Here is a 23,130-nt window from a genome sequence, read left to right on the forward strand (position 1 = left end):
GTCACTGATATACCTGAAGAATGATTTATCTCCCTTCTGGATGTTCTTTGCTAGAGATTCCTCCATGTTGAATTTAGCCTCCCTGACTGCTGTTTTGACGGCTTTTGACTTGGTCAGGTATTCTGCTCTGGAGTCCTGTTCCCTTGATTGTTTGTAAGAGATGAATGTTTTTTCTTTTCTTTGATGAGGTCTGAGATCTCCGCAGTGAACCACTGTGCTTTATTGTTTCTACGGCGTTTACTTACTAGCTTAACATAATGGTTTGTCGCTTCCTGTATGGTGGCTTTCAAAGTCGACCACATTTCTTCCACACTATCAGTTTCTGCTTGGCTTTATAGTATCTGGTGAACAAAGTCACCCATCTCTTGGAAGTTTGTGTCCTTGAATTTGAGGACTTTGGTCAATGTGGCAGGTTTAGTGAAGCCTTTCCCAAGATTGAACCATATCATGTTATGGTCGCTGGAGGCCAATGTGTCTCCCACCGAGACCTCTGTGACACTTTCACCATTGGTAAGCAACAGGTCCAGTATTGCCTGATCCCTTGTTGGGTCCAACACCAATTGCCTGAGACGTGCTCCCTTCAACGAGTTTAATAGCCATCCAGAATTTCAACTTGTCTTACTGGTCCTCAGCGGGCCACCAAACACTCAAACTTATTTCATAGTGCTGGGCATTACGCTCCCACTCTTCATCGGATCCAGCTTTTATAAATACTTTAAATACTTTCAATGGTTATAATTTAAACTTTAATGTTTATCTTGAATAAATATGTACTAAAAGTACTTAGCTGTGCAAAAGACGCTTTTCAACGGGGGTAGAGTCATAAGAACATAAGCATTGCCCCTGCCGGGTCAGACCAGGGGTCCATCGCGCCCAGCAGTCCGCTCCCGCGGTGGCCCCATAGGTACATTACCTGTAAGTGCTCCTTACCTAAAACGTTTATACCCTATTTATTTAATATCCTGTAAGTACCGTATTTTCTCGCATATAACGCGCGCGTTATACGTGGTTTTTACGTACTGCGCATACCCTTGCGCGTTATACGCGTGAGCGCGTTGTACAAAATTTTTTTTACATAGTTCCCCCCCCCCGATGTCTGATTCACCCCCCCCGCAGGACCGCTCGCACCCCACCCCGAAGGACCGCTCGCACGCACCCGCACCCCCACCCCGAAGGACCGCTCGCACGCACTCCCACCCGCACCCGCACCCCCACCCTGAAGGACCGCTCGCACCCCCACAGCCTCCCGACCCCCCCCCCCCATCATGTAGCTCCTACTGGTGTCCTGCTGCTTCCTCTTGGCGGTCCCGACAAACGACACGTAGGGGCAAGAGGGAGCTCAAGCCCTCTTGCCCCAGCCAACCGCGGCACCCCCGACACGATAGGGGCAAGAGGGAGCCCAAGCCCTCTTGCCCCGCCGACTCCCCAACTCCCCGACAATATCAGGCCAGGAGGGAGCCCAAGTCCTCCTGGCCCTGGGGCACCCCCCCGCTAGTTGTTCGGGGCCAGGAGGGAGCCCAAACCATCCTGGCCACGGCGACCCCCTACCCCCACCCCGCACTACATTACGGGCAGGAGGGATCTCAGGACCTCCTGCCCTCGACGCAAACCCCCCTCCCCCCAACGACCGCCCCCCCCCAAGAACCTCCGACCGCCCCCCCAGCCGACCCGTGACCCCCCCTGGCCGACCCCCACGACACCCCCACCCCCCTTCCCCGTACCTTTGTGTAGTTGGCCGGACAGATGGGAGTCAAACTCGCCTGTCCGGCAGGCAGCCAACGACGGAATGAGGCCAGATTGGCCCATCCGTCCTAAAGCTCTGCCTACTGGTGGGGACTAAGACGCCTGGGCCAATCAGAATAGGCCCGGGAGCCTTAGGTCCCACCTGGGGGCGGGGCCTGAGGCACATGGGCCCATCCCGACCATGTGCCCAAGGCCCCGCCCCCAGGAAGGACCTAAGGCTCCCGGGCCTATTCTGATTGGCCCAGGCGCCTTAGGCCCCACCAGTAGGTGGAGGTTTTGGACGGATGGGCCAATCCGGCCTCATTCCGTCGTTGGCTGCCTGCCGGACAGGCGGGTTTGGCTCCCGTCTGTCCGGCCAACTACACAAAGGTACGGGGAAGGGGGGTGGGGGGGTCGGCCAGGGGGTGTCGCGGGTCGGCTGGGGGGGCGGTCGGAGGTTCTGGGGGGCGGTCGTTGGGGGGAGGGGGGTTTGCGTCGAGGGCAGGAGGGCCTGGGATCCCTCCTGCCCTTAATGTAGTGCGGGGTGGGGGTAGGGGGTCGCCGTGGCCAGGAGGGTTTGGGCTCCCTCCTGGCCCGAACAACTAGCGGGGGGGGGTCACCAGGGCCAGGAGGACTTGGGCTCCCCCCTGGCCCGATATTGTCGGGGAGTTGGGGAGTCGGCGGGGCAAGAGGGCTTGGGCTCCCTTTTGCCCCGATCGTGTCAGGGAGTCGGGGGGGCAAGAGGGCTTGAGCTCCCTCTTGTCCCGATCGTGTCGGGGAGTCGGGACCGCCAAGAGGAAGCAGCAGGACACCGGTAGGAGCTTCTACATGATGGGGGGGTCTGGAGGCTGTGGGGGTGCGAGCGGTCCTTCAGGGGGGGGTGCGGGTGCGGGTGGGAGTGCGTGCGAGCGGTCCTTCGGGGTGGGGGTGCGGGTGCGTGCGAGCGGTCCTTCGGGGTGGGGGTGCGAGCGGTTCTGCGGGGGGTGAATCGGACGTCGGGGGGGCATCAGGCTTTCAGGGTGGGGACAGGACTTCAAGGGGGAGAGGAGAGTCGGGGCGGGCGAAAGGAGAGTCGGGGCGGCCAGAGTAGAGTCGGGGCGGGCGAAAGGAGAGTCGGGCAGCATGCGCGGTATACGTGTGTGCGCGGTATATAAAAATTTCTGTACATAAATGTGTGTTTTTCGCGCGCTATACCCGTGTGCACGTTTTACACGGGTGCGCGTTATCTACGTGAAAATACGGTAACCCTTTATCTGTACCCTGCAATCCCCTTCTCTTTCAGGAAGTCATCCAGTCCCTTTTTGAACCACAATATTGTACTCTGTCCTATCACCTCTCCTGGAAGTGCATTCCAGGTGCCCACCACCCTCTGAGTGAAGAAGAACTTCCTAGCATTTGTTTGGAATCTGTCTCCTCTCAATTTTTCTGGATGACCTCTTGTTTTTGTTGTCCCTGCTAGTCTGAAGAATCTGTCCCTCTCCACCTTCTCTATGCCTTTCATGATTTTATAAGTCTCTATCATGTCCCCTCTAAGTCTCCGCTTTTCCAGGGTAAAGAGCCCCAACTTGTCCAACCTTTCGGCATATGAAAGGTTCTCCATGCCCTTTATCATTCTTGTTGCTCTCCTCTGGACCCTCTCGAGTATTGCCATATCCTTCTTAAGGTACGGTGACCAGTACTGGACGCAGTACTCCATCGCACCATCGCTCGATACAGCGGCAGGATAACTTCCTTCGTTCTGGTAGTGATATCTTTTTTGATAATGCCCAACATTCTGTTCGCTTTCTTTGAGGCCGCTACACATTGTGCCGTCGGCTTCATTGTTTTATCCACCAATACCCCCAGGTCTTTTTCTAGGTTGCCTTCCCCCAGTACCCTCCCTCCCATCGTATAGCTGTACATGGGGGTTCCCTTTCCCTATGTGCAAGACCTTACATTTCTCTACATTGAAGCTCATCTGCCATCTATTTGCCCACTCACTCAATTTGTTCAGGTCTCTCTGCAGTTCTTTGCATTCCTCAACAGTTCTGACCCTGCTGGAGAGTTTTGTGTCATCCGCGAATTTGATAACTTCGCACTTCGTCCCCATTTCCAGGTCATTAATGAATATATTGAACAGCAGCGGTCCCAGCACTGACTCATGATATCTTTTTATTGGTCTAAATTCATGCATTTTTAGATTAGATTTCATAGGCTAAAACCTTTTTCCTGATCCACAGAAGAATGTTCTGGCCTTTGAACACTAGTTAATAACATATTGAGTCAATGAAAATCTATCATCTTATTTCTTCTTTTTGTTATATTTCAATTAAGAATGAGAATATTCAAAATGCATATTTATTGCTTTCAACTAATTCAAAGGCATATCAATATGTTCTATGATTTTGATTATACAAATTATACACATAATTGGAAGAACCACGACAGGATTAATTACACTTTTTGGTGGGTAAATGTGTGTACCACATATAAGTATGAAAGAATGATGGCAGAATGTTTGGGGACTAGTAAGTTCTTTAATGATGTATGGAGTCCATTGACTACTTTTGTTGCATTACAGTAAGGGTCACATTTCTTCCCTTTTCATTAGATTTCTTTACACATCCAGGTGGGGTGGGTGGATGGAAGGAGGGAAATGTACTTTGAGGAGTTAAATTTTTTAATTATAATATTGAAATTGCATCATATGTTTTATTATATTAATAATTAAGATGAGGATGGGAGTAAATGACTGTTTAATGTAATAATTGTATAGTTATTAATGCGTTCTAGGCAGTATTTTATGATTTATCAATTCTATTGTGCTATCAAAGTTTGAAAATCAATAAAGATTTAAACACATTGATTATACAAATTCTTGGATTTTATAGAAGAGCCAGACAGCCATGACTGAATGTGCTAAATAGACTTATTTACAAGAAAACAATGTCTCTTTGTGTTGATGTTTGAACAGATTGGGCATTCCTGATGAATCACTGGAGTTCTTTAGAATATCTTTTTGTATTCCAAAAGGCTTGAATGCCCTTTAGTGCTGAATTCTTTGATTTGACTAAAAATGTTTTTGAACCATCCATAGTGCTGCATTTCTACTTTTAACCCTCGAATTCTTTATAGATTTGAAGCGACCAGATGCAATGTGCTGGTACAGACAAACCTGCCCCCATAGTAGAGTACACTTTGAAAATGGTATCCCAGGCAGGGAGGATGCTTAGGTGCATATTTTGTGACTATTTTAGAAAAACGTTTCCCAGATTTGAACCAACCTGAACAGTGATTTAAAGGGATCCTCAGATTTCAAAGCTTATGGATGTTTTTGCCGTGCATGTATAATTACTGGGTACCTTTTTTGGTATATTCATAAGCACAGAAATAGCAAAAACAAACAGGTAGAGAATCCAATGGTGACAAGGGAAAGGTAAGACACTGTTAGGGGAAGAGACATTTTATGGTGTTTATAGATTAGAACCTAAAATCAGAAGCCCTATTTAAAATACACAGTTTCCATGTGTTTTGTTTATCTTTTGTATACAAGTTGGACTGCAAATAGTCAGAGCTCAAAACACTGTTCCTGTTTTCTTTTTAGATATTTGTTGGAGCATATAGGGTTTCTCTACTGGGTTAGACCACAGGCCCATCAATCAATCCCAGTATCCTTTTTCTAGTAGTGGCCAGCCCAAGTTACAAGAACTTGGCAGGATCCCAAACAGTAGCAAGATTCCATGTACTTAACCCCAGGGATAAGTAATGTCTTTCATCAGGTCCATCTTAACAATAGTTTTGGAATTTATTGAAACATTTTAAAATCTTTATTCATTTTCAATCTGTCATCAAGTGTACAAATGTCGAAACAGCAACATGGAAAACATCACTTGATATTCTTACCATTATATCGTGTAATTCATATATTTATCCCTCTCCCTTCCCACCAATCCCACTATTTTCTAAAATGAACAATAAAATATAATATCCCCCCCTCTACAAAAACTGGTGTATATTTCAATAGAAAAATGGCATTTAATCATTACAAAAGGATGTTCAAACATTTTAAAACCCAGCTACATTAACTGCTCTTACTATTTGCTCCAGCAATGAGTTCCAGAGCACCGAGTGAAAAAATATTTTCTCCTATTTGTTTTAAATGTGCTGCTATGTAACTTCATGGAGTATCCTCTAGTCTTTGTACTTTTTCAAAGAATAAACAATCAATTCACATTTCCCCATGCCACTATCATATTTCCCCTCAGCTGTCTCCTTTCCAGGCCGAAGAATTCTAACCTCTTAAGTTTTTCCTCATATGAAAGACATTCTAGCCCCTTAATCATTATAGTTGCCCTTTTCCAGTTCCACAACATCTTTTTTTGAGCTGGGTTAACCACAGTTGCACACTAAAGCTTTGCATGCATTAAATGCTAAGAAACACCTAGGTCAGGCCTGCACAACTCAAAAATGATCCGGGGCCAAAACGAAGTCAGAAAAAGTAGCGAGTGCCCCATGTAGTGGCCACGGCTCAATGCACCTGGAAGTGTGAGGACGGTGCCATGATGACATCACACGCATGCGTGACATCATCACATTGATATCCTTGCATGCACAGAAGCCTTCCAGAAAGGCCCTGAGATGGCAATAGGGGGTGACAACAGGGAAGAGGGCAGGAGAGGAGAGGCACTGGCGGCAGCTGATTGCCTACAGCAGTGTTTCTCAACTACTTCAAGCTAAGTACCCCCAATCACAGACCTCCCAAGCTCCGCCCTAAACCCACCCAAGCTGTGCCCCAGATCCTGCCCCCTTTACTAACTGTAATACAATTTTTCCCTTTCATTTTTCATATACACACAATACACACAGCAGATATAAATTCTCAAAACTGACACATTTCGATCATTAAATTGAAAATAAAATCATTTTTCCTGCCTTTGTCTGGTGATTTAATTAGTTTCTGGTTGGACTTCCTTCTGACTGCATGAAACATTTCTTTCAAAATCCAGCCCCATCCCCTTTGGGTCCAGGTCTCTATCTCTTTTCCCTCTGCTTACCCTCCCCAGATCCAGTGTCAGTTCTCCTTTGTACCTACCACCACCTTTGTTCCAGGTCTCCCTCTCTCTCCCTCCTCTGTTATGATCTTCCATATCTCTGTTCTTCCTCAGGGTCTCTCCCACTCTGTCTGCACCTCCCATAGTCCAGCATCTGCCTCCTGTCTTTCCCCTTTGGTCCTGTCTTTCTTCTGCTTACAACCCCCCCTCCTCACCCCCCCCAGCATTTGTTCTCCTTTTTTCCATGTCTTTCTCTGCTTCTCTCTTTCTCCTTTCTTCCTTCCTCCCTCTCTGGTCCAGAATCTTTCCACCTCTCTGCAGTCTCTCTCTCTTCCCTCTATAAATCCCCAAGTCCAACATCTGCCCTCCTCTCTTCTGCCTTCCCTTTGTTTCTCCCTTTCTCTATCTTCCTTCTGATAACATTTTGAGTCCTCCCACCTTTGATCTAGGTCTTTCTGTCTCTCTCACTCTCTTTGTCTTCCCCCTCCCGAGGGCCTGGTATCTCTCTCTCCTTAGTTCAGGGTGTTTCCTCTCTCTACCTCCTCTAGTCCAGCATCTGCCCTGTCTTTCCCTGTCTTCAAGTCTATTTTCCCACCCCTCCTCAAGGTCCTTTTCTGTCTCTCTCTCTCCCCCCCTAGTGTTCAAATCCAGCGCCCCACCAGGGCCCTCGTGACCTCTGCTGCTTCCTGCACCCAGCGAGAGAGATCGTCTTCCGCCACTAAGCTAATTACAGCAGCCTGTAGAGCGAACCTAGCAGGCTGCAGTTGGCCTCCGAAGCACGTTCCTTCTGCTGCAGTCCCACCCCCCTCTGACATCAGAGGTGGGACCGTGGCAGAGAGAACGTGTGTGGAGACTGACGGCAGCCTGCTAGGTTCACTTTGCAGGCTGCCGTAATTAGCTTGTTGGTCTTGAAAGTGGCGGTAGTTTTAAAGGTGAGACTAGGATGGAAGAGCAGGAGAGCGGAGTGAGAGCCGGGCCGCAGTGAGAGCCATTTTGGGCCGCATGCCATATGTTGTGCAGGGCTGACCTAGGTTTTTAGCAGTTAGCGCATGCTAAGCTTTAGTAACAGGGAGTCTGAGCAATGAGTCTAAAGACCAATAACTCAAAACATTTCTGAACAGTTCTAAGTTTGTTTGTTTTTTTAACTTTGTTAATCTGATCACTCATACATATCTGTCAACTTCCATCTATGAGTTGACAGAATTCAAGAAGAATCTAGTTTACATGTATTCTTTGAGAGAAAATTATTATTTCACTGTACTGTATATCAGGTTGCTCTAACCAAAAAAAAAACATTTTTTATCTTTGTTTTCCCTCAAAATTGTAAGCTATAAGAAAAATGTCAGATACTTCATAGCAGGGTTGGTGTAGAATATCATGTTTACTGTAGACCAGCATTTTGGCTCCAAAACACACTGTTTGGGTGTCTGTCAAGTTTTCATATAGGTGATATGAGCATATTACATGCTTTTTCTGATGTATGATAACTCAGCATTTACTATGTGTGGAGTTAAAACCCATAAATCAAATTTTTTCTGATAGCTCAAAGAAGAAGAAATAAGGAACTTACATTCCAAATCAAAGGACTGAAACTGCAGGATTACAAATGCTTCACTTCCAGCATCAATGATATAACTGCAATTCAAGTTGTTGTTGTATTGATCTGGATAATTAGGTGAAATAATGCGGCCAAACGAGGCAGTAATATTTTTCCCACATTCTAAATGAGAATATACATGTTAATAAGCAATAACAATGTGTTATCTTTCAGAACAGAAAATAATACACTGACAGACATTCAGGAGACACATGGGAGGTGTGTGTAGGGGGGGGGGGGGGGGTGGATCTGACTAAAAATAAAGCTACATAGTAAATGACAGTAAAGACCAATTGGGCCATCTAGTCTGCACAGCTCAATATTGCCAAGAATCTATCCCAGCAGCTAGCAATAGAAGTGAAAGGGACTTGATATACTGCCTTTTTGTGGCTACAATCAAAGCAGTTTACATATCATATACAGGTACTTATTTTGTACCTGGGGCAATGGTGGGTTAAGTAGGGCAGCAGACGTCTGGGGAAACCCAGACATACCCTCTTTTTTAGAGGATTGTCCAGGCTCCCAGAGGACTTTCTAAAACCCGGTGAGCTCCGGCCGCATCTAGAGGGCCTCTGAACATGCAAGGGTGATGTCACACATATCCGCACATGCTCCAGGCCCTCCAGACGCGGTAGGAGCTCGTCTGGAAGGAGGCTTTGTGGGAGCGGGGCTTGGGGCAGAACAGGGCAGAGTTTGGGGTGGGGCTGGAACGGGACAAGGTCATGTGTCCAAGGTTTCCTGGAGAAAAATATGGTAACCCCAGGGTTAAGTGATTTACACAGGGTCATAAGAACATAAGAACTGCCATCTCCGGATCAGACCTACGGTCCATCGAGTCCAGTGATCCGCACACGCGGAGGCCCAGTCAGGTGTACACCTGGTGTAATTTTAGTCACCCATATCCCTCTATGCCTCTCATAAGAGTCGCAAGGAGGTGCAGTGGGAAACAAACCCAGTTCCTGTATATGATATGTAAACTGCTTTTTTGAATCTGGAGTATGATAATGACCAATGATAATCTGATACATTGATTATCAGCTTCCCATTGAAAGTGAAGTACAGCATAAGCCCACTGTGGTGATATTGTAGTGACATTTCAGTGATTTCAGATCTTTGGATGATGCAACTCAGCTGTTCCCACGTGATAATGATGTCATACGACAATTGTACATAAAAACGAGCAGTTCAAAGTGGCAGCCATCTTTGCCGATTTGAGCGTTAACACATTCGCTGAGCACAGAGAGAGGTATTCTGGTATTAGTCTTACTCTGATAGTGCTGTTTTTTTGTTGTTGTCTACATAGGAGTCCACTGCCCTGACGCAGCTATACAGCGAAACGCCAGCTAGCTTTACATTGGCAGGAATGGACCAGTAAAGCAAGACAGAAGAATAGTAACAACTCATAACGTGATATAACAAGAACTCCCTGCCTTATCAAGCTAAGTTCTTTATATGATTTTTTTGAGAGTCCGGATATTATTGTGACATCATTAGGATCAGGCAGGAGGGGGAGAGTGCTGACGAGGTTAGTTCCCTGTCCAGTGCGGTTGTTGAGTTAATTACTGACAACGCACGAGGATCTGAGGCCTCTCCCCTTTGAAGAAATCTTTCTAAAGTATATAATTGTTTGAGATAAGCCAAATAGGAGAAAATTTCATCACTGTTTCCATTTGAGAATTTGAAAATAGTAACAAGAGAGGTATTTTTGCGAGAGAAAATAAACCCAGTTCCCCAGGTTCTCAGGCTACTGAACTAACCACTAGGCTAATCTTCCACTCCTAGGCTAAGATCCTGGGTAGGGCTGGTAGGGGAGGAGAAGGGAAGGTACAAATGTGGTTTGGGAGTAGGGAAGCAGCAAGGGGATGGAGAGGTTGGCATGGGGGGCATCGTCACCCTGAGCTCTTTCTACCCTCACTACGCCACTGCTGACAATAGCACACATGAAATAAAACACTCACTTCCACAGGCAGAATACTGATCAGTAAATTATTTTTATTCTTTTTCATAACCTCCTTACTCACAATTAATTCTGGTAATTTGGAAAACACTTGTTCAGTATTCTGTCAGGATACTCTAATTTTCCTTTGCAGTTTTACCCTTTGAAGATATCCTATGCCACACCATGTATTTCTGAGCAACTTTCCTCCATGTATCCCTGTCATTCCCCCCCCCCTCCCACCCCCCAACTAGTTTAAAATTGTTCTCTTTCATTTTTAATTGTTAGCACCAGTAACCATATTCCATTTATATTATAGTGGAACTGCTCTTTCTTGAATAAACTCCCTTCTCCTAAAATGTTCCCCAGTTCATAAAGAATCTAAATCCCTCCTACCTGCTGTATTCCCACATTGAAAGTCAAGTTCAGTCTGCCTCTGAGATGCTGTTTGTGGAACTGGGAGCATTTTTAAAAATTCTACCCTGAACGTACTGGATGACGAGTATAGTTTCCTAGTTAACAGCCTAAATTTATCCATTATTACTGTATATTGTTCCTTTGCCTTTCTATGTCATTGGTACCCACCTGAACCACAATGGCCTGGCTCTTGCACTGGACTTCCTAAAATGCTATTAATGTGGTCTATGAATTCCAAATCGAATCTGAACCTTCTTCTAGAGCAGGGGTTTTCCAACCTCGGCCCTCGCCAGGTCAGGATTTCCCAAATGAATATGCATGAGAGCTATTTGCATACAATGGAAGCAGTGCATGCAAACAGATCTCATGCATATTCATTGGGTAAATCCTGAAAACCCGACTGGATTGTGGCCCTCAAAGACCAACGTTAAACAACCCTGCTCTAGAGTATACGCACAGCATTCTCTCAGGCACCACCACATGCTCAAAACTAGGGGTTCACAGTTTCCTGGGATATATCTCGTTATCCAGGGGCTACATGTACATAGTGTCAAACATTGTGCATGCTAATTGATGCACATAGCCAATTTGCACAACTTAATTGTTTAATATGACTAATAGGCGCCAATAATTGGCAATTAATACCTCATAATTGATGCTAATTGGCACTAATTAAAGGTTACACACACAACCTTCTTCTAAAGTGTATTATGTCGTTATAATATATTGTATCTTTGTAATGTATTGTATCTCTCCCTCCAAAACAATATTCCGTTACTTCTCTGTGTTGTAAATTTCCCCATGTTACTGCATGGGTCTGTTGACCTGTAAATCGCTTTGAACCTGCTCTGGAAAAGTGCAATGAAGAAACCCTGATTAGATTAGAACTTGGTGGGCAGAGTCTATAAAGTGATGCATGCCAGCTCTAGTGCGTGAATCTCAAAAAAGGGCATGGCCACGAAAGGAGCATGGGCAGATCAAGGGCTTTCCTCAAAGTTAAGCGTACTGTTATAGAACACACCCGATCTGCACACAACTTAGACACAGGTATTTAGGCCTGGTTTTCCGTGGCCTAAATGGGTGCGCCTAAATGTTATGCCACGTACAGCCGTTAGACATGATTCTATATATGGTGCATATCTTTTACAGAATTGTGCTGAGCACCATTATGATATAGAAACAGGCCCTAAGAGGTTAATAAATGTGACCATCTCTGGAAAAAGGTGACTAAAATACCAGAAACAAAACAAGAGGTTATAAGGAATTTTGCTGAGCAAACAATAGAACAGTTCAAACCCCATCTTTTTATGTAACTTTTTCAGACTGTTTATGGACCCATGGCATGAAAAATCAACCATTCTCATCTGCTATTTTGGTTATGTTTTACCAGAGATGGTCATATATTATAAAGGCAAGTAGATGCACTGTTTTATACAAATCATAGACACCTATGTATCTTTATAAAATACTTGTAGCATAACTGGCAGAAAATGTACCTTGGAAGCAGGCAAGGACATTTACATCTGCTCATGGCATCATTTGAATGACAATGACTTTATAAAATTATCTCATTGTATGGATAATAGTATCTGCTATTTACTGATAGCTCATTCCAGTGACTACCAATATCAGACCTGTCCATGCAACATTTTGCTTTGGGTCTTATTTACATTACTGACAGGCATTTGCTGAAACATGGCCATGCTGGACTCCATTGCACTTTTTAAAAAAAAAATTATTTTTATTGAAAATGGCAAATGGCCCAGACATGGAGTCACAGTCGGCAACAGAACAATACAGGAAGAACAAGAGTAACAATGGAATATTCAGCAGAGACAAACCTCCCCAAATAGCAAGTCCGACAAGGAGGAGGCCAGCCTATGGCTGTTGGTCTAGTCTGGAGCTGTACTAGTCACGGATGGTGGGGATCTGGATTGGTTCACTGTTTGTATTTTTGCTGGACGCTGACCAATGCACTTTTTTAGTCCAGATTAATAGTCTGTTTTGAAAACAACTATCACTTTTATGTTTTTGATCCTTGGTGTGATATTTGGCCTCTTGTGTGCTTAGACGAGTTCCTACTATGTACATAATTTTGCATATTTATGTTTATGAAAATATTTGTGGGACACCATTTTTTTAAATGTTACTTACGACTTGTAAAAGATGCAGAGAATCCTCGTCCTTGGCTATTCTGAGACTGAAACACAGCAGTTATCGCACTGGTAGGAGCCAGCACAGGTTCAGGTGCTGTACTGCCACACCCAGTAGCCAACAGGGCTTCATCTCCTTCAGTAGTTCCTCTCCATACCTAGGAATATCCAAGAGGAAACAATAGACTTAGGTATTTTAGCTCCACACAAAATCACCATTATTTAATTGATTATATTATTCTTGAGAATTCTAAGCAAAAGTCTAACAATTATAAGGATGGAAGTTAGAGTTTCATGGTAGTGTTCCTATAATTTGCAAAAAATAACAATGAGAAATTAGGGCTAACCTGATTTTCTTTGCTTTAGTTCTCCGGACTAATCCTGAACTTATGGATGTTATGTTTATTGGCCAGCAAGTACAGATACAAAATATAGAATTGTGCAGTGCTCCTATAATTTAGTATTTAGATAACAAAGTAGTATAACAACCAGACAGCCAGCAAAAAACAACAATTTCCTCCTTCCTTATGAACCTCATAAATAATGAATCAGAAAATGATTTTTAGTAAATTCAGAACAATTACTAACCTCTGAAATAAGGTAGCTTGAGCCATGAAGAAAAGGGCAACAGTAGGATAAATCTGTTGAAAATAAAATCTACTGAGAACTGTGCAGGTTTCTGTAATAGTCTCAAGAACTAAAGGAAACAAGATTATCAGGTAAACCCTAATTTCTCCTTCCTTAGCATCCTCCAGACTATTCCAGAGCTTGTAGGACATATAAACCTCATGACTTAGTTCAATTATTGTAAGCCACTAGAAGATTTTTCCCCAATAGGCGGCGTAACAAATTTAAATAAACTTGAAACTTACAGCCATCATTGGGAGGGGGTGAGATCCAGCAGCTGCTGTATCAGTCATAGAATCTCCAAACTATCAAGCTGCTATGTCCACCCTGTAATATTTAGAGAAGGTTTGAGCTGAGGACCAAAGTCACTGCTTTGCAAATATCAAGCAATGAAACTGAACCGACTTCAGCCAATAAAATTGCTGCTTCTCATGTGTAATGAGCTTTTAAAACTGGAGGTGGTTGTCATCCTGCCAGAAGATAAGCCAAAACTAAGGTTTCTTTTAACCAGAGAGCAATAGTAGGTTTAGAAACCAACTGTCACTTTTTTGACTTACTAAACAGAGTAAAAAGACTATCTGACCATGAAAACAATTGGTCACCTCCAAGTACCTGACCGGCAAGGCAAGAAAACTGATCACCACAATCCTTGTTGTAAAAAGGAAGGTCCACTGACTGGTTCAAATGAAATGAAGAGATGACTTTTGGTAGAAAGGATGGTACAATGTAAATAGAGACTCTGACCCCAGTGAAGTGAAGGAAGAGATCTCAACTGGAAAGAGTCTGAAGTTCAGAAACTCTTCTGGTGGAAACTATAGCAACTGAAAACATTGTTTTCAAGCTAAGATCCTTCAAGTTTTATTAAATTTCAAGTTTATTAAAAAAAATTTAAACCGTTTAATCAGGTTTCTAAGCGGTGTACAATATAAAATTTACATAAAAACAGTTTAAGAGTCAGGGAAACTAGACAAAACCAAAGTGGCTTAATAAAACACATAATAAGACATATGGACTTCAAACATTAGGAAAGAAAAGGAAGAACTACAATCGTGAAAGAAAAAGCAAAACAAAAAAGGAAAATGCAATAGGTTAGGGTAAAAGGTGATAAAATTTGTTTGTATTTGTCTTTAAGAGGACAGTTATTGTCCAAAGGCATCCTGGAACAAAAATGTTTTTAATTTTGATTTGAATTGTTTTATTTCGGTTTCACTGCGCATTGGGCACTTCAGATTGGGCAGTGAATTCCAGAGAGTGGGGATGGTGACAGCAAAGTTGTTGGAACGCAACGTGTTGATTAATTTTAAAGAAGATATGACGAGACGATTTTGTGACATTGAATGAAACGATTTTAGAGAATTATAAGTCTGTTAATATACTCCGGTTGATTATTTAGTCTTGTTGTGAAGGTTAAAAGTAAGATTTTATAACTAATTCTATGTTCAACGGATAACCAATGTGCACTGAACAGGAGAGGTGAGACATGATTGTATTTTTTAGCGTCTTCAGGATAGACTTTTTAAGATGCTCAAATGGAGCCTTCTGAAGTGTTTTAAGAACCAAATTAAGATTTCATTCTGGACAAATTGGACAAATAGCATGAAAGAGAGGACATAGGTGACTAACTCTCCTCATGAAACAAACTACATCAAGATAAGCCACCAAGGAGTAATTCTGCAAGTGACCTCTGAAGAATACCAAGACTGCAACTGGAAAAGAGATAAGGGGATTAGAAACGGAGCTCTCTCAGAACATCAGCCTTCAAATGCTCTCCAAATTCTGGCATACACAGTAGAGATGGATACTTTCTCGCTTGAAGTCCTTGTACCTAAGTCCTGCCTCTCAAGATCTAGGTTGTAAGATCAAAGGGGGATAGATCCTCCATCAGAATTTGATCCTGATGTAACAGGCCCTTCGTCTGCAGAAGTTTGAAAGGCCAATCTACCTGGAGTCAAACTAGATCTGCATACCATGGTCTCCTTTGTCAATATACCAGTCCTGAATGTAGTGCAATGCATCAAAGACAACCCATTATTAGCCAAGGAGAGAACATGTAAAGAAGACCATCATGAGGTCAGCACTGAAGTTTCAGCTTCTCTTTCTTGGCTGAAGATGTGGTTAATCTTGAAGTTTGTTCTGGTTGTCATCAAGTCCATGAATGGCTGTTCTTATTGTTTGTTTGTTTTGGGGTTTTTATTTTACTATGAGCTGAAAGACTTCACTGGAAAGTTCCCATTCTTCTGGTTCCAGAGAGTGTCTGAGAAAACCTGCCCAAATATGCTGCATTCCTGTGATATGTGCCACTGGGAGACTTAGCAGTTACTTTACCACCCAGTTAAATAAATGTGTGATTCTAATGCAAAATGAAAACTGCAAGTCCCCCCTTGTTTGTTGACATAGGCTATGATGAGATACTCAGACAGCCTCTCCAAATGTGGGGCTAATATCAACAAAGCCTTCCAAATTCCTCTCAGCTCCAGGCAATTTATGGATCATAATGCTTCTTCCTTTGACCACTTGCCTTGAGCAACATGAGTTGATAATGGAGGAGTAGCCTAATGGTTAAAGCAGTAGGTTGAGATCCTAGGGAAATGGCTTCTATTTCCAATTCCGCTCCTTATGACCATGGGCAAGTCACTTAATGCTCCATTGCTCCAGGTCCAAAGAGCATAGGTTGTGAGCCATCAGGGATGGAGAAAGTACCTGTATATAATGTGTACAATGCTGCGTACATCATGTGCTTCTACAGAAAATGATGAGTAGTAGTATAATGCACTCCCCAACCAACTGGCATTCACAGTGAATATTTCCTAGTCTAATATTTAGAAAGGTATTCCTTTGACAAGATTCATTGAATGCAACCACCAATTCATGCTGTAGCTGGTCAGTCATCCACATCAGATGACACTTGTAATCCTGAGAAAAAAAGAGACCAGTGACTGAGAAGGGACTGCTGAAGGGGTCTCATGGATGCACTCACCCAAGGAACCACCTTTAATATCACCACCATAGATTCGAGAACTTGAGGGGTAAGCCCAAGCTCAAGAATTTCACTTTCATAAGAGGAGCAAGATCTAAAGTTGAAGTTCCTTTTGCCTGTGATCCAGCAGAAATACCCCTTCCCCTGCCTTGTATTGAAAAGAACTCCCAAGTACTCCAGAGTCTGTGTATGATCAAATATGTTCCTCATAAACTTGAATACCTAGCAGAAAGACTGATGTAGCTGTAAGACCCTGGTGGTAGTCTGAACACTCTCCTGGAAGGAGGATGCACTGATTAGCCAATCAGCCATGAAAGGATGAACTCTGAACCAGTGGTGTACCAAGGGAAGGGGGCGGGGGGGGGTGGCGGTGCGCCCCGGGTGCCAGCCCTGAGGGGGTGCTCCCGGCCTTGCCATTCAGTTCCCCCCCACCCCCGAAGGACCGCTCGCCCCACTGATCTTCCTGCACCACCTGTGAAGCAGCCCGCAGCAGGATCACGACGTCAGCGATCCCTGAGCTGCTTGGGCGCTGCTTCCTGCGCCGCGGTCCCACCCCCTCCTCTGACGTCAGAGGAGGGGCAGGACCGCGGCGCAGGAAGCAGCGCCCAAGCAGCTCAGGGATCGCTGACGTCGTGATCCTGCTGCAGATGCTTCATAGGTGGTGCGGGGAGGCCAGGGGGGGCGAGCGGTCCTTCGGGGTGGGGCGGGCGGGCGGGCAGGCAGGCAGGCTTTCAAGGGGGAGGGGGGTGACAGGCAGGCCTTCAAGGGGGGGAAAGGCCTTCGGAGGGGTGTGCAGACCTTCAAGGGGTGCAGGCCTTCAAGGGGGAGTGACAGGCCTTCAAGGGGGGGGTGCAGGCCTTTGGGGGGGTGCAGGCCTTCGGGGGGTGCAGGCCTTCGGGGGGTGCAGACCTTCAAGGGGGGTGCAGACCTTCAAGGGGGGAAAGGCAGGCAGGCCTTAAAGGGGGGACAGGCCTACAAGTGGGTGGGACAGGCCTTCAAGGGGGGGACAGGCCAGGGGGGTGCAGACCTTAAAGGGGGTGCAGGCCTTCAAGGGAGGGGACAGGCCTTCGGGGGGGTGCAGGCCTTCGGGGGGTGCAGACCTTCAAGGGGGTGCAGGCCTTCAAGGGGGTGCAGGCCTTCAAGGGGGGGACAGGCCTTCAAGGGGGGGACAGGCAGACAGGCCTACAAGGGGGGGAAAGGCCTTCAAGGGGGGGGGGACAGGCCTACAAGGGGGTGGGACAGACCTTCAAGGGGGGGTGCATGCCTTAAAGGGGGGACAGGCAGACCTTTAAGGGGGGACAGGCCTTTGGGGGGGTGCAGACCTTCAAGGAGGTGCAGGCCTTCAAGGGGGGGACAGGCAGGCCTTCAAAGGGGGACAGGCCTACAAGGGGGGGGGACAAGCTACAAGGGGGTGGGACAGGCCTTCAAGGGGGGGACAGGCCTTCGGGTGGGTGTAGGCCTTCGGGGGGGTGCAGACCTTCAAGGAGGTGCAGGCCTTCAAGGGGGGACAGGCAGGCAGGCCTTCAAGGGGGGGGACAGGCCTACAAGGGGGTAGGACAGGCCTTCAAGGGGGGTGCATGCCTTAAAGGGGGGACAGACAGACCTTTAAGGGGGGACAGGCCTTTGGGGGGGACCCTGGTTTAGAAGTACACGGAGGGAAGGGGGTATTCAAAGAGATGTGCATATGCCAAATTTTGGGGGGGGGAAGAAATAATGGGTCTGAAAATAGAGGAGAGGGAGAGAGATGATGGACCATGGGATTTAGGGAGGGAAGGAACAGAAAGGGAGAGAAATTGGACACAAGGGATGGTGTGGAGGAGGGATAGAGATACTGGATAGGAGGGTAATTAGGAAAAGAAAGGGAGAGATGGTGGACTCTGGGGTGGTGGGGAAGGAAGGAGAGATGCCGGATGAAAGGGTAGTTAAGAAAAGGTGGATCTGTGGAGGGAGATGAAAAAAAGGAAAGATACCAGACTTCCTGGGAAGGGAAGGGAAATGGAAAGGGAGGACAGAGTTGGCAGATGGATGGTTAGCATGCAGAAAGAAGGAGACCCTGGCAAACAAGTTATCAGAAGAAAACCAGAGCCTTGGACCAACAAGATTTGAAATATAACCAGACAACAAAAGGTAGAAAAATTAATTTTATTTTCTATTTTGTGATTATAATATGTCAGATTTGAAATGTGTATCCTGCCAGAGCTGGTGTTGGACTGCAAACGTGAGCTAGGATTTAACAGAGAGAGGAAAAGTCCTTTTTGTTTCTTTATTTTATTTACACCACAGCGCCAGTGTGGTTAGGAGAAGCCAAAGGGGGTGAAAAAGCTATAAAACCCACCAGGAGTTTTGAAAAAAATCACCCAACTGGGCAGGAAAATCGAATTGAAAAACAATTCAATAGGCTGAACCGAATCAAAATTTTTTTTCCTGAATCTGGCAGCATTAGTTTGCGCTACTGTCTTAGACTTTAGGACCTGGGATTTGGGAGAGATGGCATCCTCAATACTTTATAATGCAAGTGAAACGAGGATTTGGTCAGACTTTTGAAGGGTCTGCAGAAAAAAAATATTGTATAGGCCGGGGATATGAGACAGCAGGAAATGGGAACTTTTCTTCCTTCTAATTTTGTGAATGGAAAGGCTGAGGATGTCAGAGAGTTCAGTTAAAATATGTGCTTTATAAGAAAATATAATAATGTGTTTTATAAAGTTTATAGCATAGCTGGCCTACCCAGTGAGGTGTTCCTAGTGGTGATGGTGGCAGCGTGTCAATGTGTTGAGAGGAAGAGGTGGTCTGGGAAATTCTGCTGAGCAAACTCCGGGCCCATTTCCACCCCCCAGTTAGTCCACTCCACTCAACTGGTTCACACACTGAGTGGGTCTTTGGGTGTTGTTTTGGGATCTCTTCCAGTGGTTTATCTCCTTCTGGTCCAAGGAAGGAAACTTTGTTATCTTTAGCATTGACCTACAGAATATGTTTGTAACAGCGCTGCTTGTGTGGCATTAGGCTATGTAGTGATCGAAAGAAAAAAACAGACCTTTGTACATTTTTGCACTATATGGTGGGTGTATGAGGAGATTCACATTTCCTGCACAGCTAAGTCCATGTGAAGTTACCTTGTGCTGTATTTGACATCTAGCAAGGTCTCTGTTTGAAAGGAAAGATCTAAACTTAAAAATGAAGTGGCCAGAAGTTATGGTAAAAGCAGATAGTGTAGCTGGTTTTAAGAAAGATTTGGACAAATTCCTGGAGGAAAAGTCCATAATCTGTTATTAAAACATGGGGGAAGTGTCTGCTTGCCTTGGATCGGTAGCATGGAATGTTGCTACTCTTTGGGTTTTGACCAGGTATTAGTGTCCTGGATTGGCTACCATGAGAATGGGCTACTGGACATGATGGACCATTGGTCTGACCCAGTTAGGCTATTCTTATGTTATGTTCTCATCTGTAGGGGCCTTTGTTTTCACTTCTTATTTTAATGTATTTTTTTTCTGGGAACTTATCAGTGTTTTTTATAATGGGAACAAAAATGGAAGAGAATTAATGTGTGTGGGATGAGGGGGTAACTAATTTCTTCAGCTAAATAATTCAATCCACTTCAAACAGACATAGGAGAACTCACGCACCATTCACACACCCTCCAACCAAAAACGTCAAAAGAAAAAAACTGTTCGACAACCTCCTAGCCATTCGAGCTGCAACACTCGACCCCCAACTCTACAACCAATTGACATCGACCACAGACTACAAAACCTTCAAAAAGAAATAAAAACCCTTCTATTCAAAAAACACATAAAACCGAACTAACACAATCAGAACTGTCCCAAGCATCACCTGCAACTACTCCATATGTACTTCTGATGTCATGACAATTCAGACATAATTTATGTTATGTTATGTTTGGAATATAAGAAAATTTTCACTGCCTGTTTCTATTCTGACCATTTATTCCATTTCATGGTCATTACAAAAACTATTTTTTACATGGGGGGGTGTCAAAAAATGATGGGCCCCGGGTGCCACATACCCTAGGTACGCCACTGCTCTGAACTCCTGATGATGAAGATATGCAATTACCACTTTCATGACCTTGGATAACATCCTTGGAGAAGTAAGTAACCCAAATGGTATCATCTGGAATTGTAAATGCTGATTCAGGATGGCAAACCTTAGAAACATCTAACATGGAGGCCAGAAAGGTATGTGAAAATATACCTCCTTGAGGTCCACAGCAGTCAAACATTCTCCCACTTATACTGACATATGACTGAGTGCAAGGTTTCCATTGAAAATGAGAAACTCACAGGCAATGATTTAGCTTCTTGAGCTCCAAAACTGGATAAAAAGTTTCATTTGTAGAAAGCATGAAGTAAATTGTATATCTGTCTTGGCTCCATTCTGTTGGGGTAACAGGAATTATTGCTCCTTGAAACATTAGAGATTCCAAGGTGCACCTTATTTTAGCTTGTGTGGCCAGAAATCTGCATGGGGACTCCAAGAAATCTGTGACAGGGCAGAAAAATTCCATCTTGCATCCTTCTCTATATCTAAGAGCCACTGGCTTGATATTACACGGGTCCATTCCTTGAGAAGACCTCTTACTTATATGTTTGATGAATGGACCTGAATCCTATCATTAAGCGTATGGCATTCACCAAGCATCTTGGATGTGAATCAGATTCTCTCTCTATCCAAAAGGAGGATTTCCTAGCCTGAAAAAAGAATTCTGACCATACTGAGGCTGGCCTAGTCTGTAGTGTTTAACATCCCTACACTTTGACCTAGAAACCAAAGAGGAAAGGGCAGGAACATGCTGAGGGTTTAGGCTTATTTTCCTTTAGTTATTGTGGCTTAAATTCTCCTAGTTTCTTCATTAAATTAGTAAGATCATCATCAAAAAGCAGCTTGCCTCAAAATAGCAGTTTAACAAGAAAAGACTTAGAAGCTGTATCAGCAGACCACAGAAACACAGAGAAAAAATGAAGATAGATAAAGACCATATGGCCTATCTAGTCTGTCTAACCTTGTTATCCACTATCTCCTTCTCTCCTGTAGAGATCCAATGTACTAGTCCCAAGCTTTCTTGAAATCAGGTACCCTTTTTCACTTCACCACCTCTACCAGGAGGCTATTCCATGCATTCACTACCCTTTCTGTGAAAAAGTATTTTCTGAGGTTACTTCTGAGTCTATCCCTTTTCATTTTCATCCTATGCCCCCCTCATTCCAGAGGGTTTTTTTTTTCCAATTGAAAAAGACTCACCTTATGCACATTTATGTCATGTAGTATTTAAACATCTCTATCATATCTCCCCTCTCTCACTTTTCCTCCAAAGTATACATATTGAGATCTTTGTCTGCCCCAATGCACCTTATGACAAAGACCATCAACTATTTTAGTTGCCTTCCTCTGGACTGACTCCATCCTGTTTATATCTTTTTGAAGGTGCAGTCTCCAGAATTGTATACAATATTCTAAATGAAGTTCCACCAGAGTCTTATACAGGGGCATCAATACCTCCTATTTCCTACTGGTTATTCCTCTCCCTAGGCACCCAAGCATCCTTCTAGCTTTCATCATCACCTTTTCAACCTGTTTGGCCACCTTAAAATCACCAATATCTTAACCATAGTAGCCAATGAGCAAGTCATAGAATCAGCTGCCAAATGAGCTAACCCTGCTTCCAAATGAACTATGTGATGCAGCTCTTGATCCTGTATCTGAATCCAAACTAGTGCTCTTTTGACTTCACAGGAGGAGACAAGCTTTGGTCATAAAGGAAATGCAAATGGTAGCTCCTATGCCAAGGGAAGCAATTTTTTTATTTCTCTAAAAATTTCTTACCCACTACATCCACACTGTAAAAACATAAAAAAATATAAACAAATACACAAAACATACTGTTCACTCATACCTCACTATATCATCAACCCTTTCTACTTGACATAGCCATCCATAAATCAAATGTTGCAAATTCAAAGATTTAGGCCCCCTTTTACTAAACCGCGCTAGCGGTTTTTAGTGCAGGGAGCCGCGCTGAATGCCCCGCACTGCTCCCGACACTCATAGGAACTCTGAGCATCAGGAGCAGCGCGGGGCATTCAGCGCGGCTCCCTGCGCTAAAAACCGCTAGCGCAGTTTAGTAAAAAGGGGCCTTAGTCAGACGAAATGTCTCTGGAATACAATAGTTTTCACCACCTTTCTACATTGAAGCTCACTTAACATTTTGTACATCAACTGGAAGAGCATTCCATATCACTCCCTGTACTGCACGCATCAACTGACATGAACTTACTAGCCTCACATGTCAAGACTTTTAATACTGTCTCTATGTCACGGTCCTAGAGATCCTTAAGGGCAATACTTTCTTCAGCTGCTAGCACACCTCTAATTCTAGCTACTAAACTAAACTAAACTAAACCTTAGGTTTGTATACCGCATCATCTCCACAATCATAGAGCTTGGCACGGTTTACAGGAATTGAGATGAGAAAGGAACTCCAAGGAAAAGATGAAGATCGGAGGAAAGAAGAATGTTTAGAGAACTAGGATATCAAGGAGGAGGGAGTGTTACATTTTTGAGAAAAGCCAAGTTTTCAGATGTTTACGGAAAAGTTGGAGAGAACTCAGGTTCCAAAGAGGGGAGGTAAGGTTGTACCAGAGCTCGGTGAATCT

General features: G+C 44.5%; 1 protein-coding gene across 2 annotated transcripts in view; it reads right to left on the reverse strand.

The window, feature by feature from the left end:
* The window catches only part of CUBN (cubilin), a 494,825-nt gene that overhangs the window by 67,870 nt on the left and 403,825 nt on the right, over positions 1-23,130 (reverse strand). For both annotated transcript variants that reach the window (XM_033931276.1, XM_033931275.1), the window contains exons 55-56: positions 12,857-13,013; positions 8,323-8,472 (exon numbers count right to left, since the gene is read on the reverse strand). In XM_033931276.1, coding sequence (XP_033787167.1) covers positions 8,323-8,472; positions 12,857-13,013 — 307 coding nt within the window. The remainder of the gene's footprint in view (positions 1-8,322; positions 8,473-12,856; positions 13,014-23,130) is intronic.

The sequence above is a fragment of the Geotrypetes seraphini genome, chromosome 2 (assembly GCF_902459505.1).
Source record: "Geotrypetes seraphini chromosome 2, aGeoSer1.1, whole genome shotgun sequence".
NCBI classification, from domain to species: Eukaryota; Metazoa; Chordata; class Amphibia; order Gymnophiona; family Dermophiidae; genus Geotrypetes; species Geotrypetes seraphini.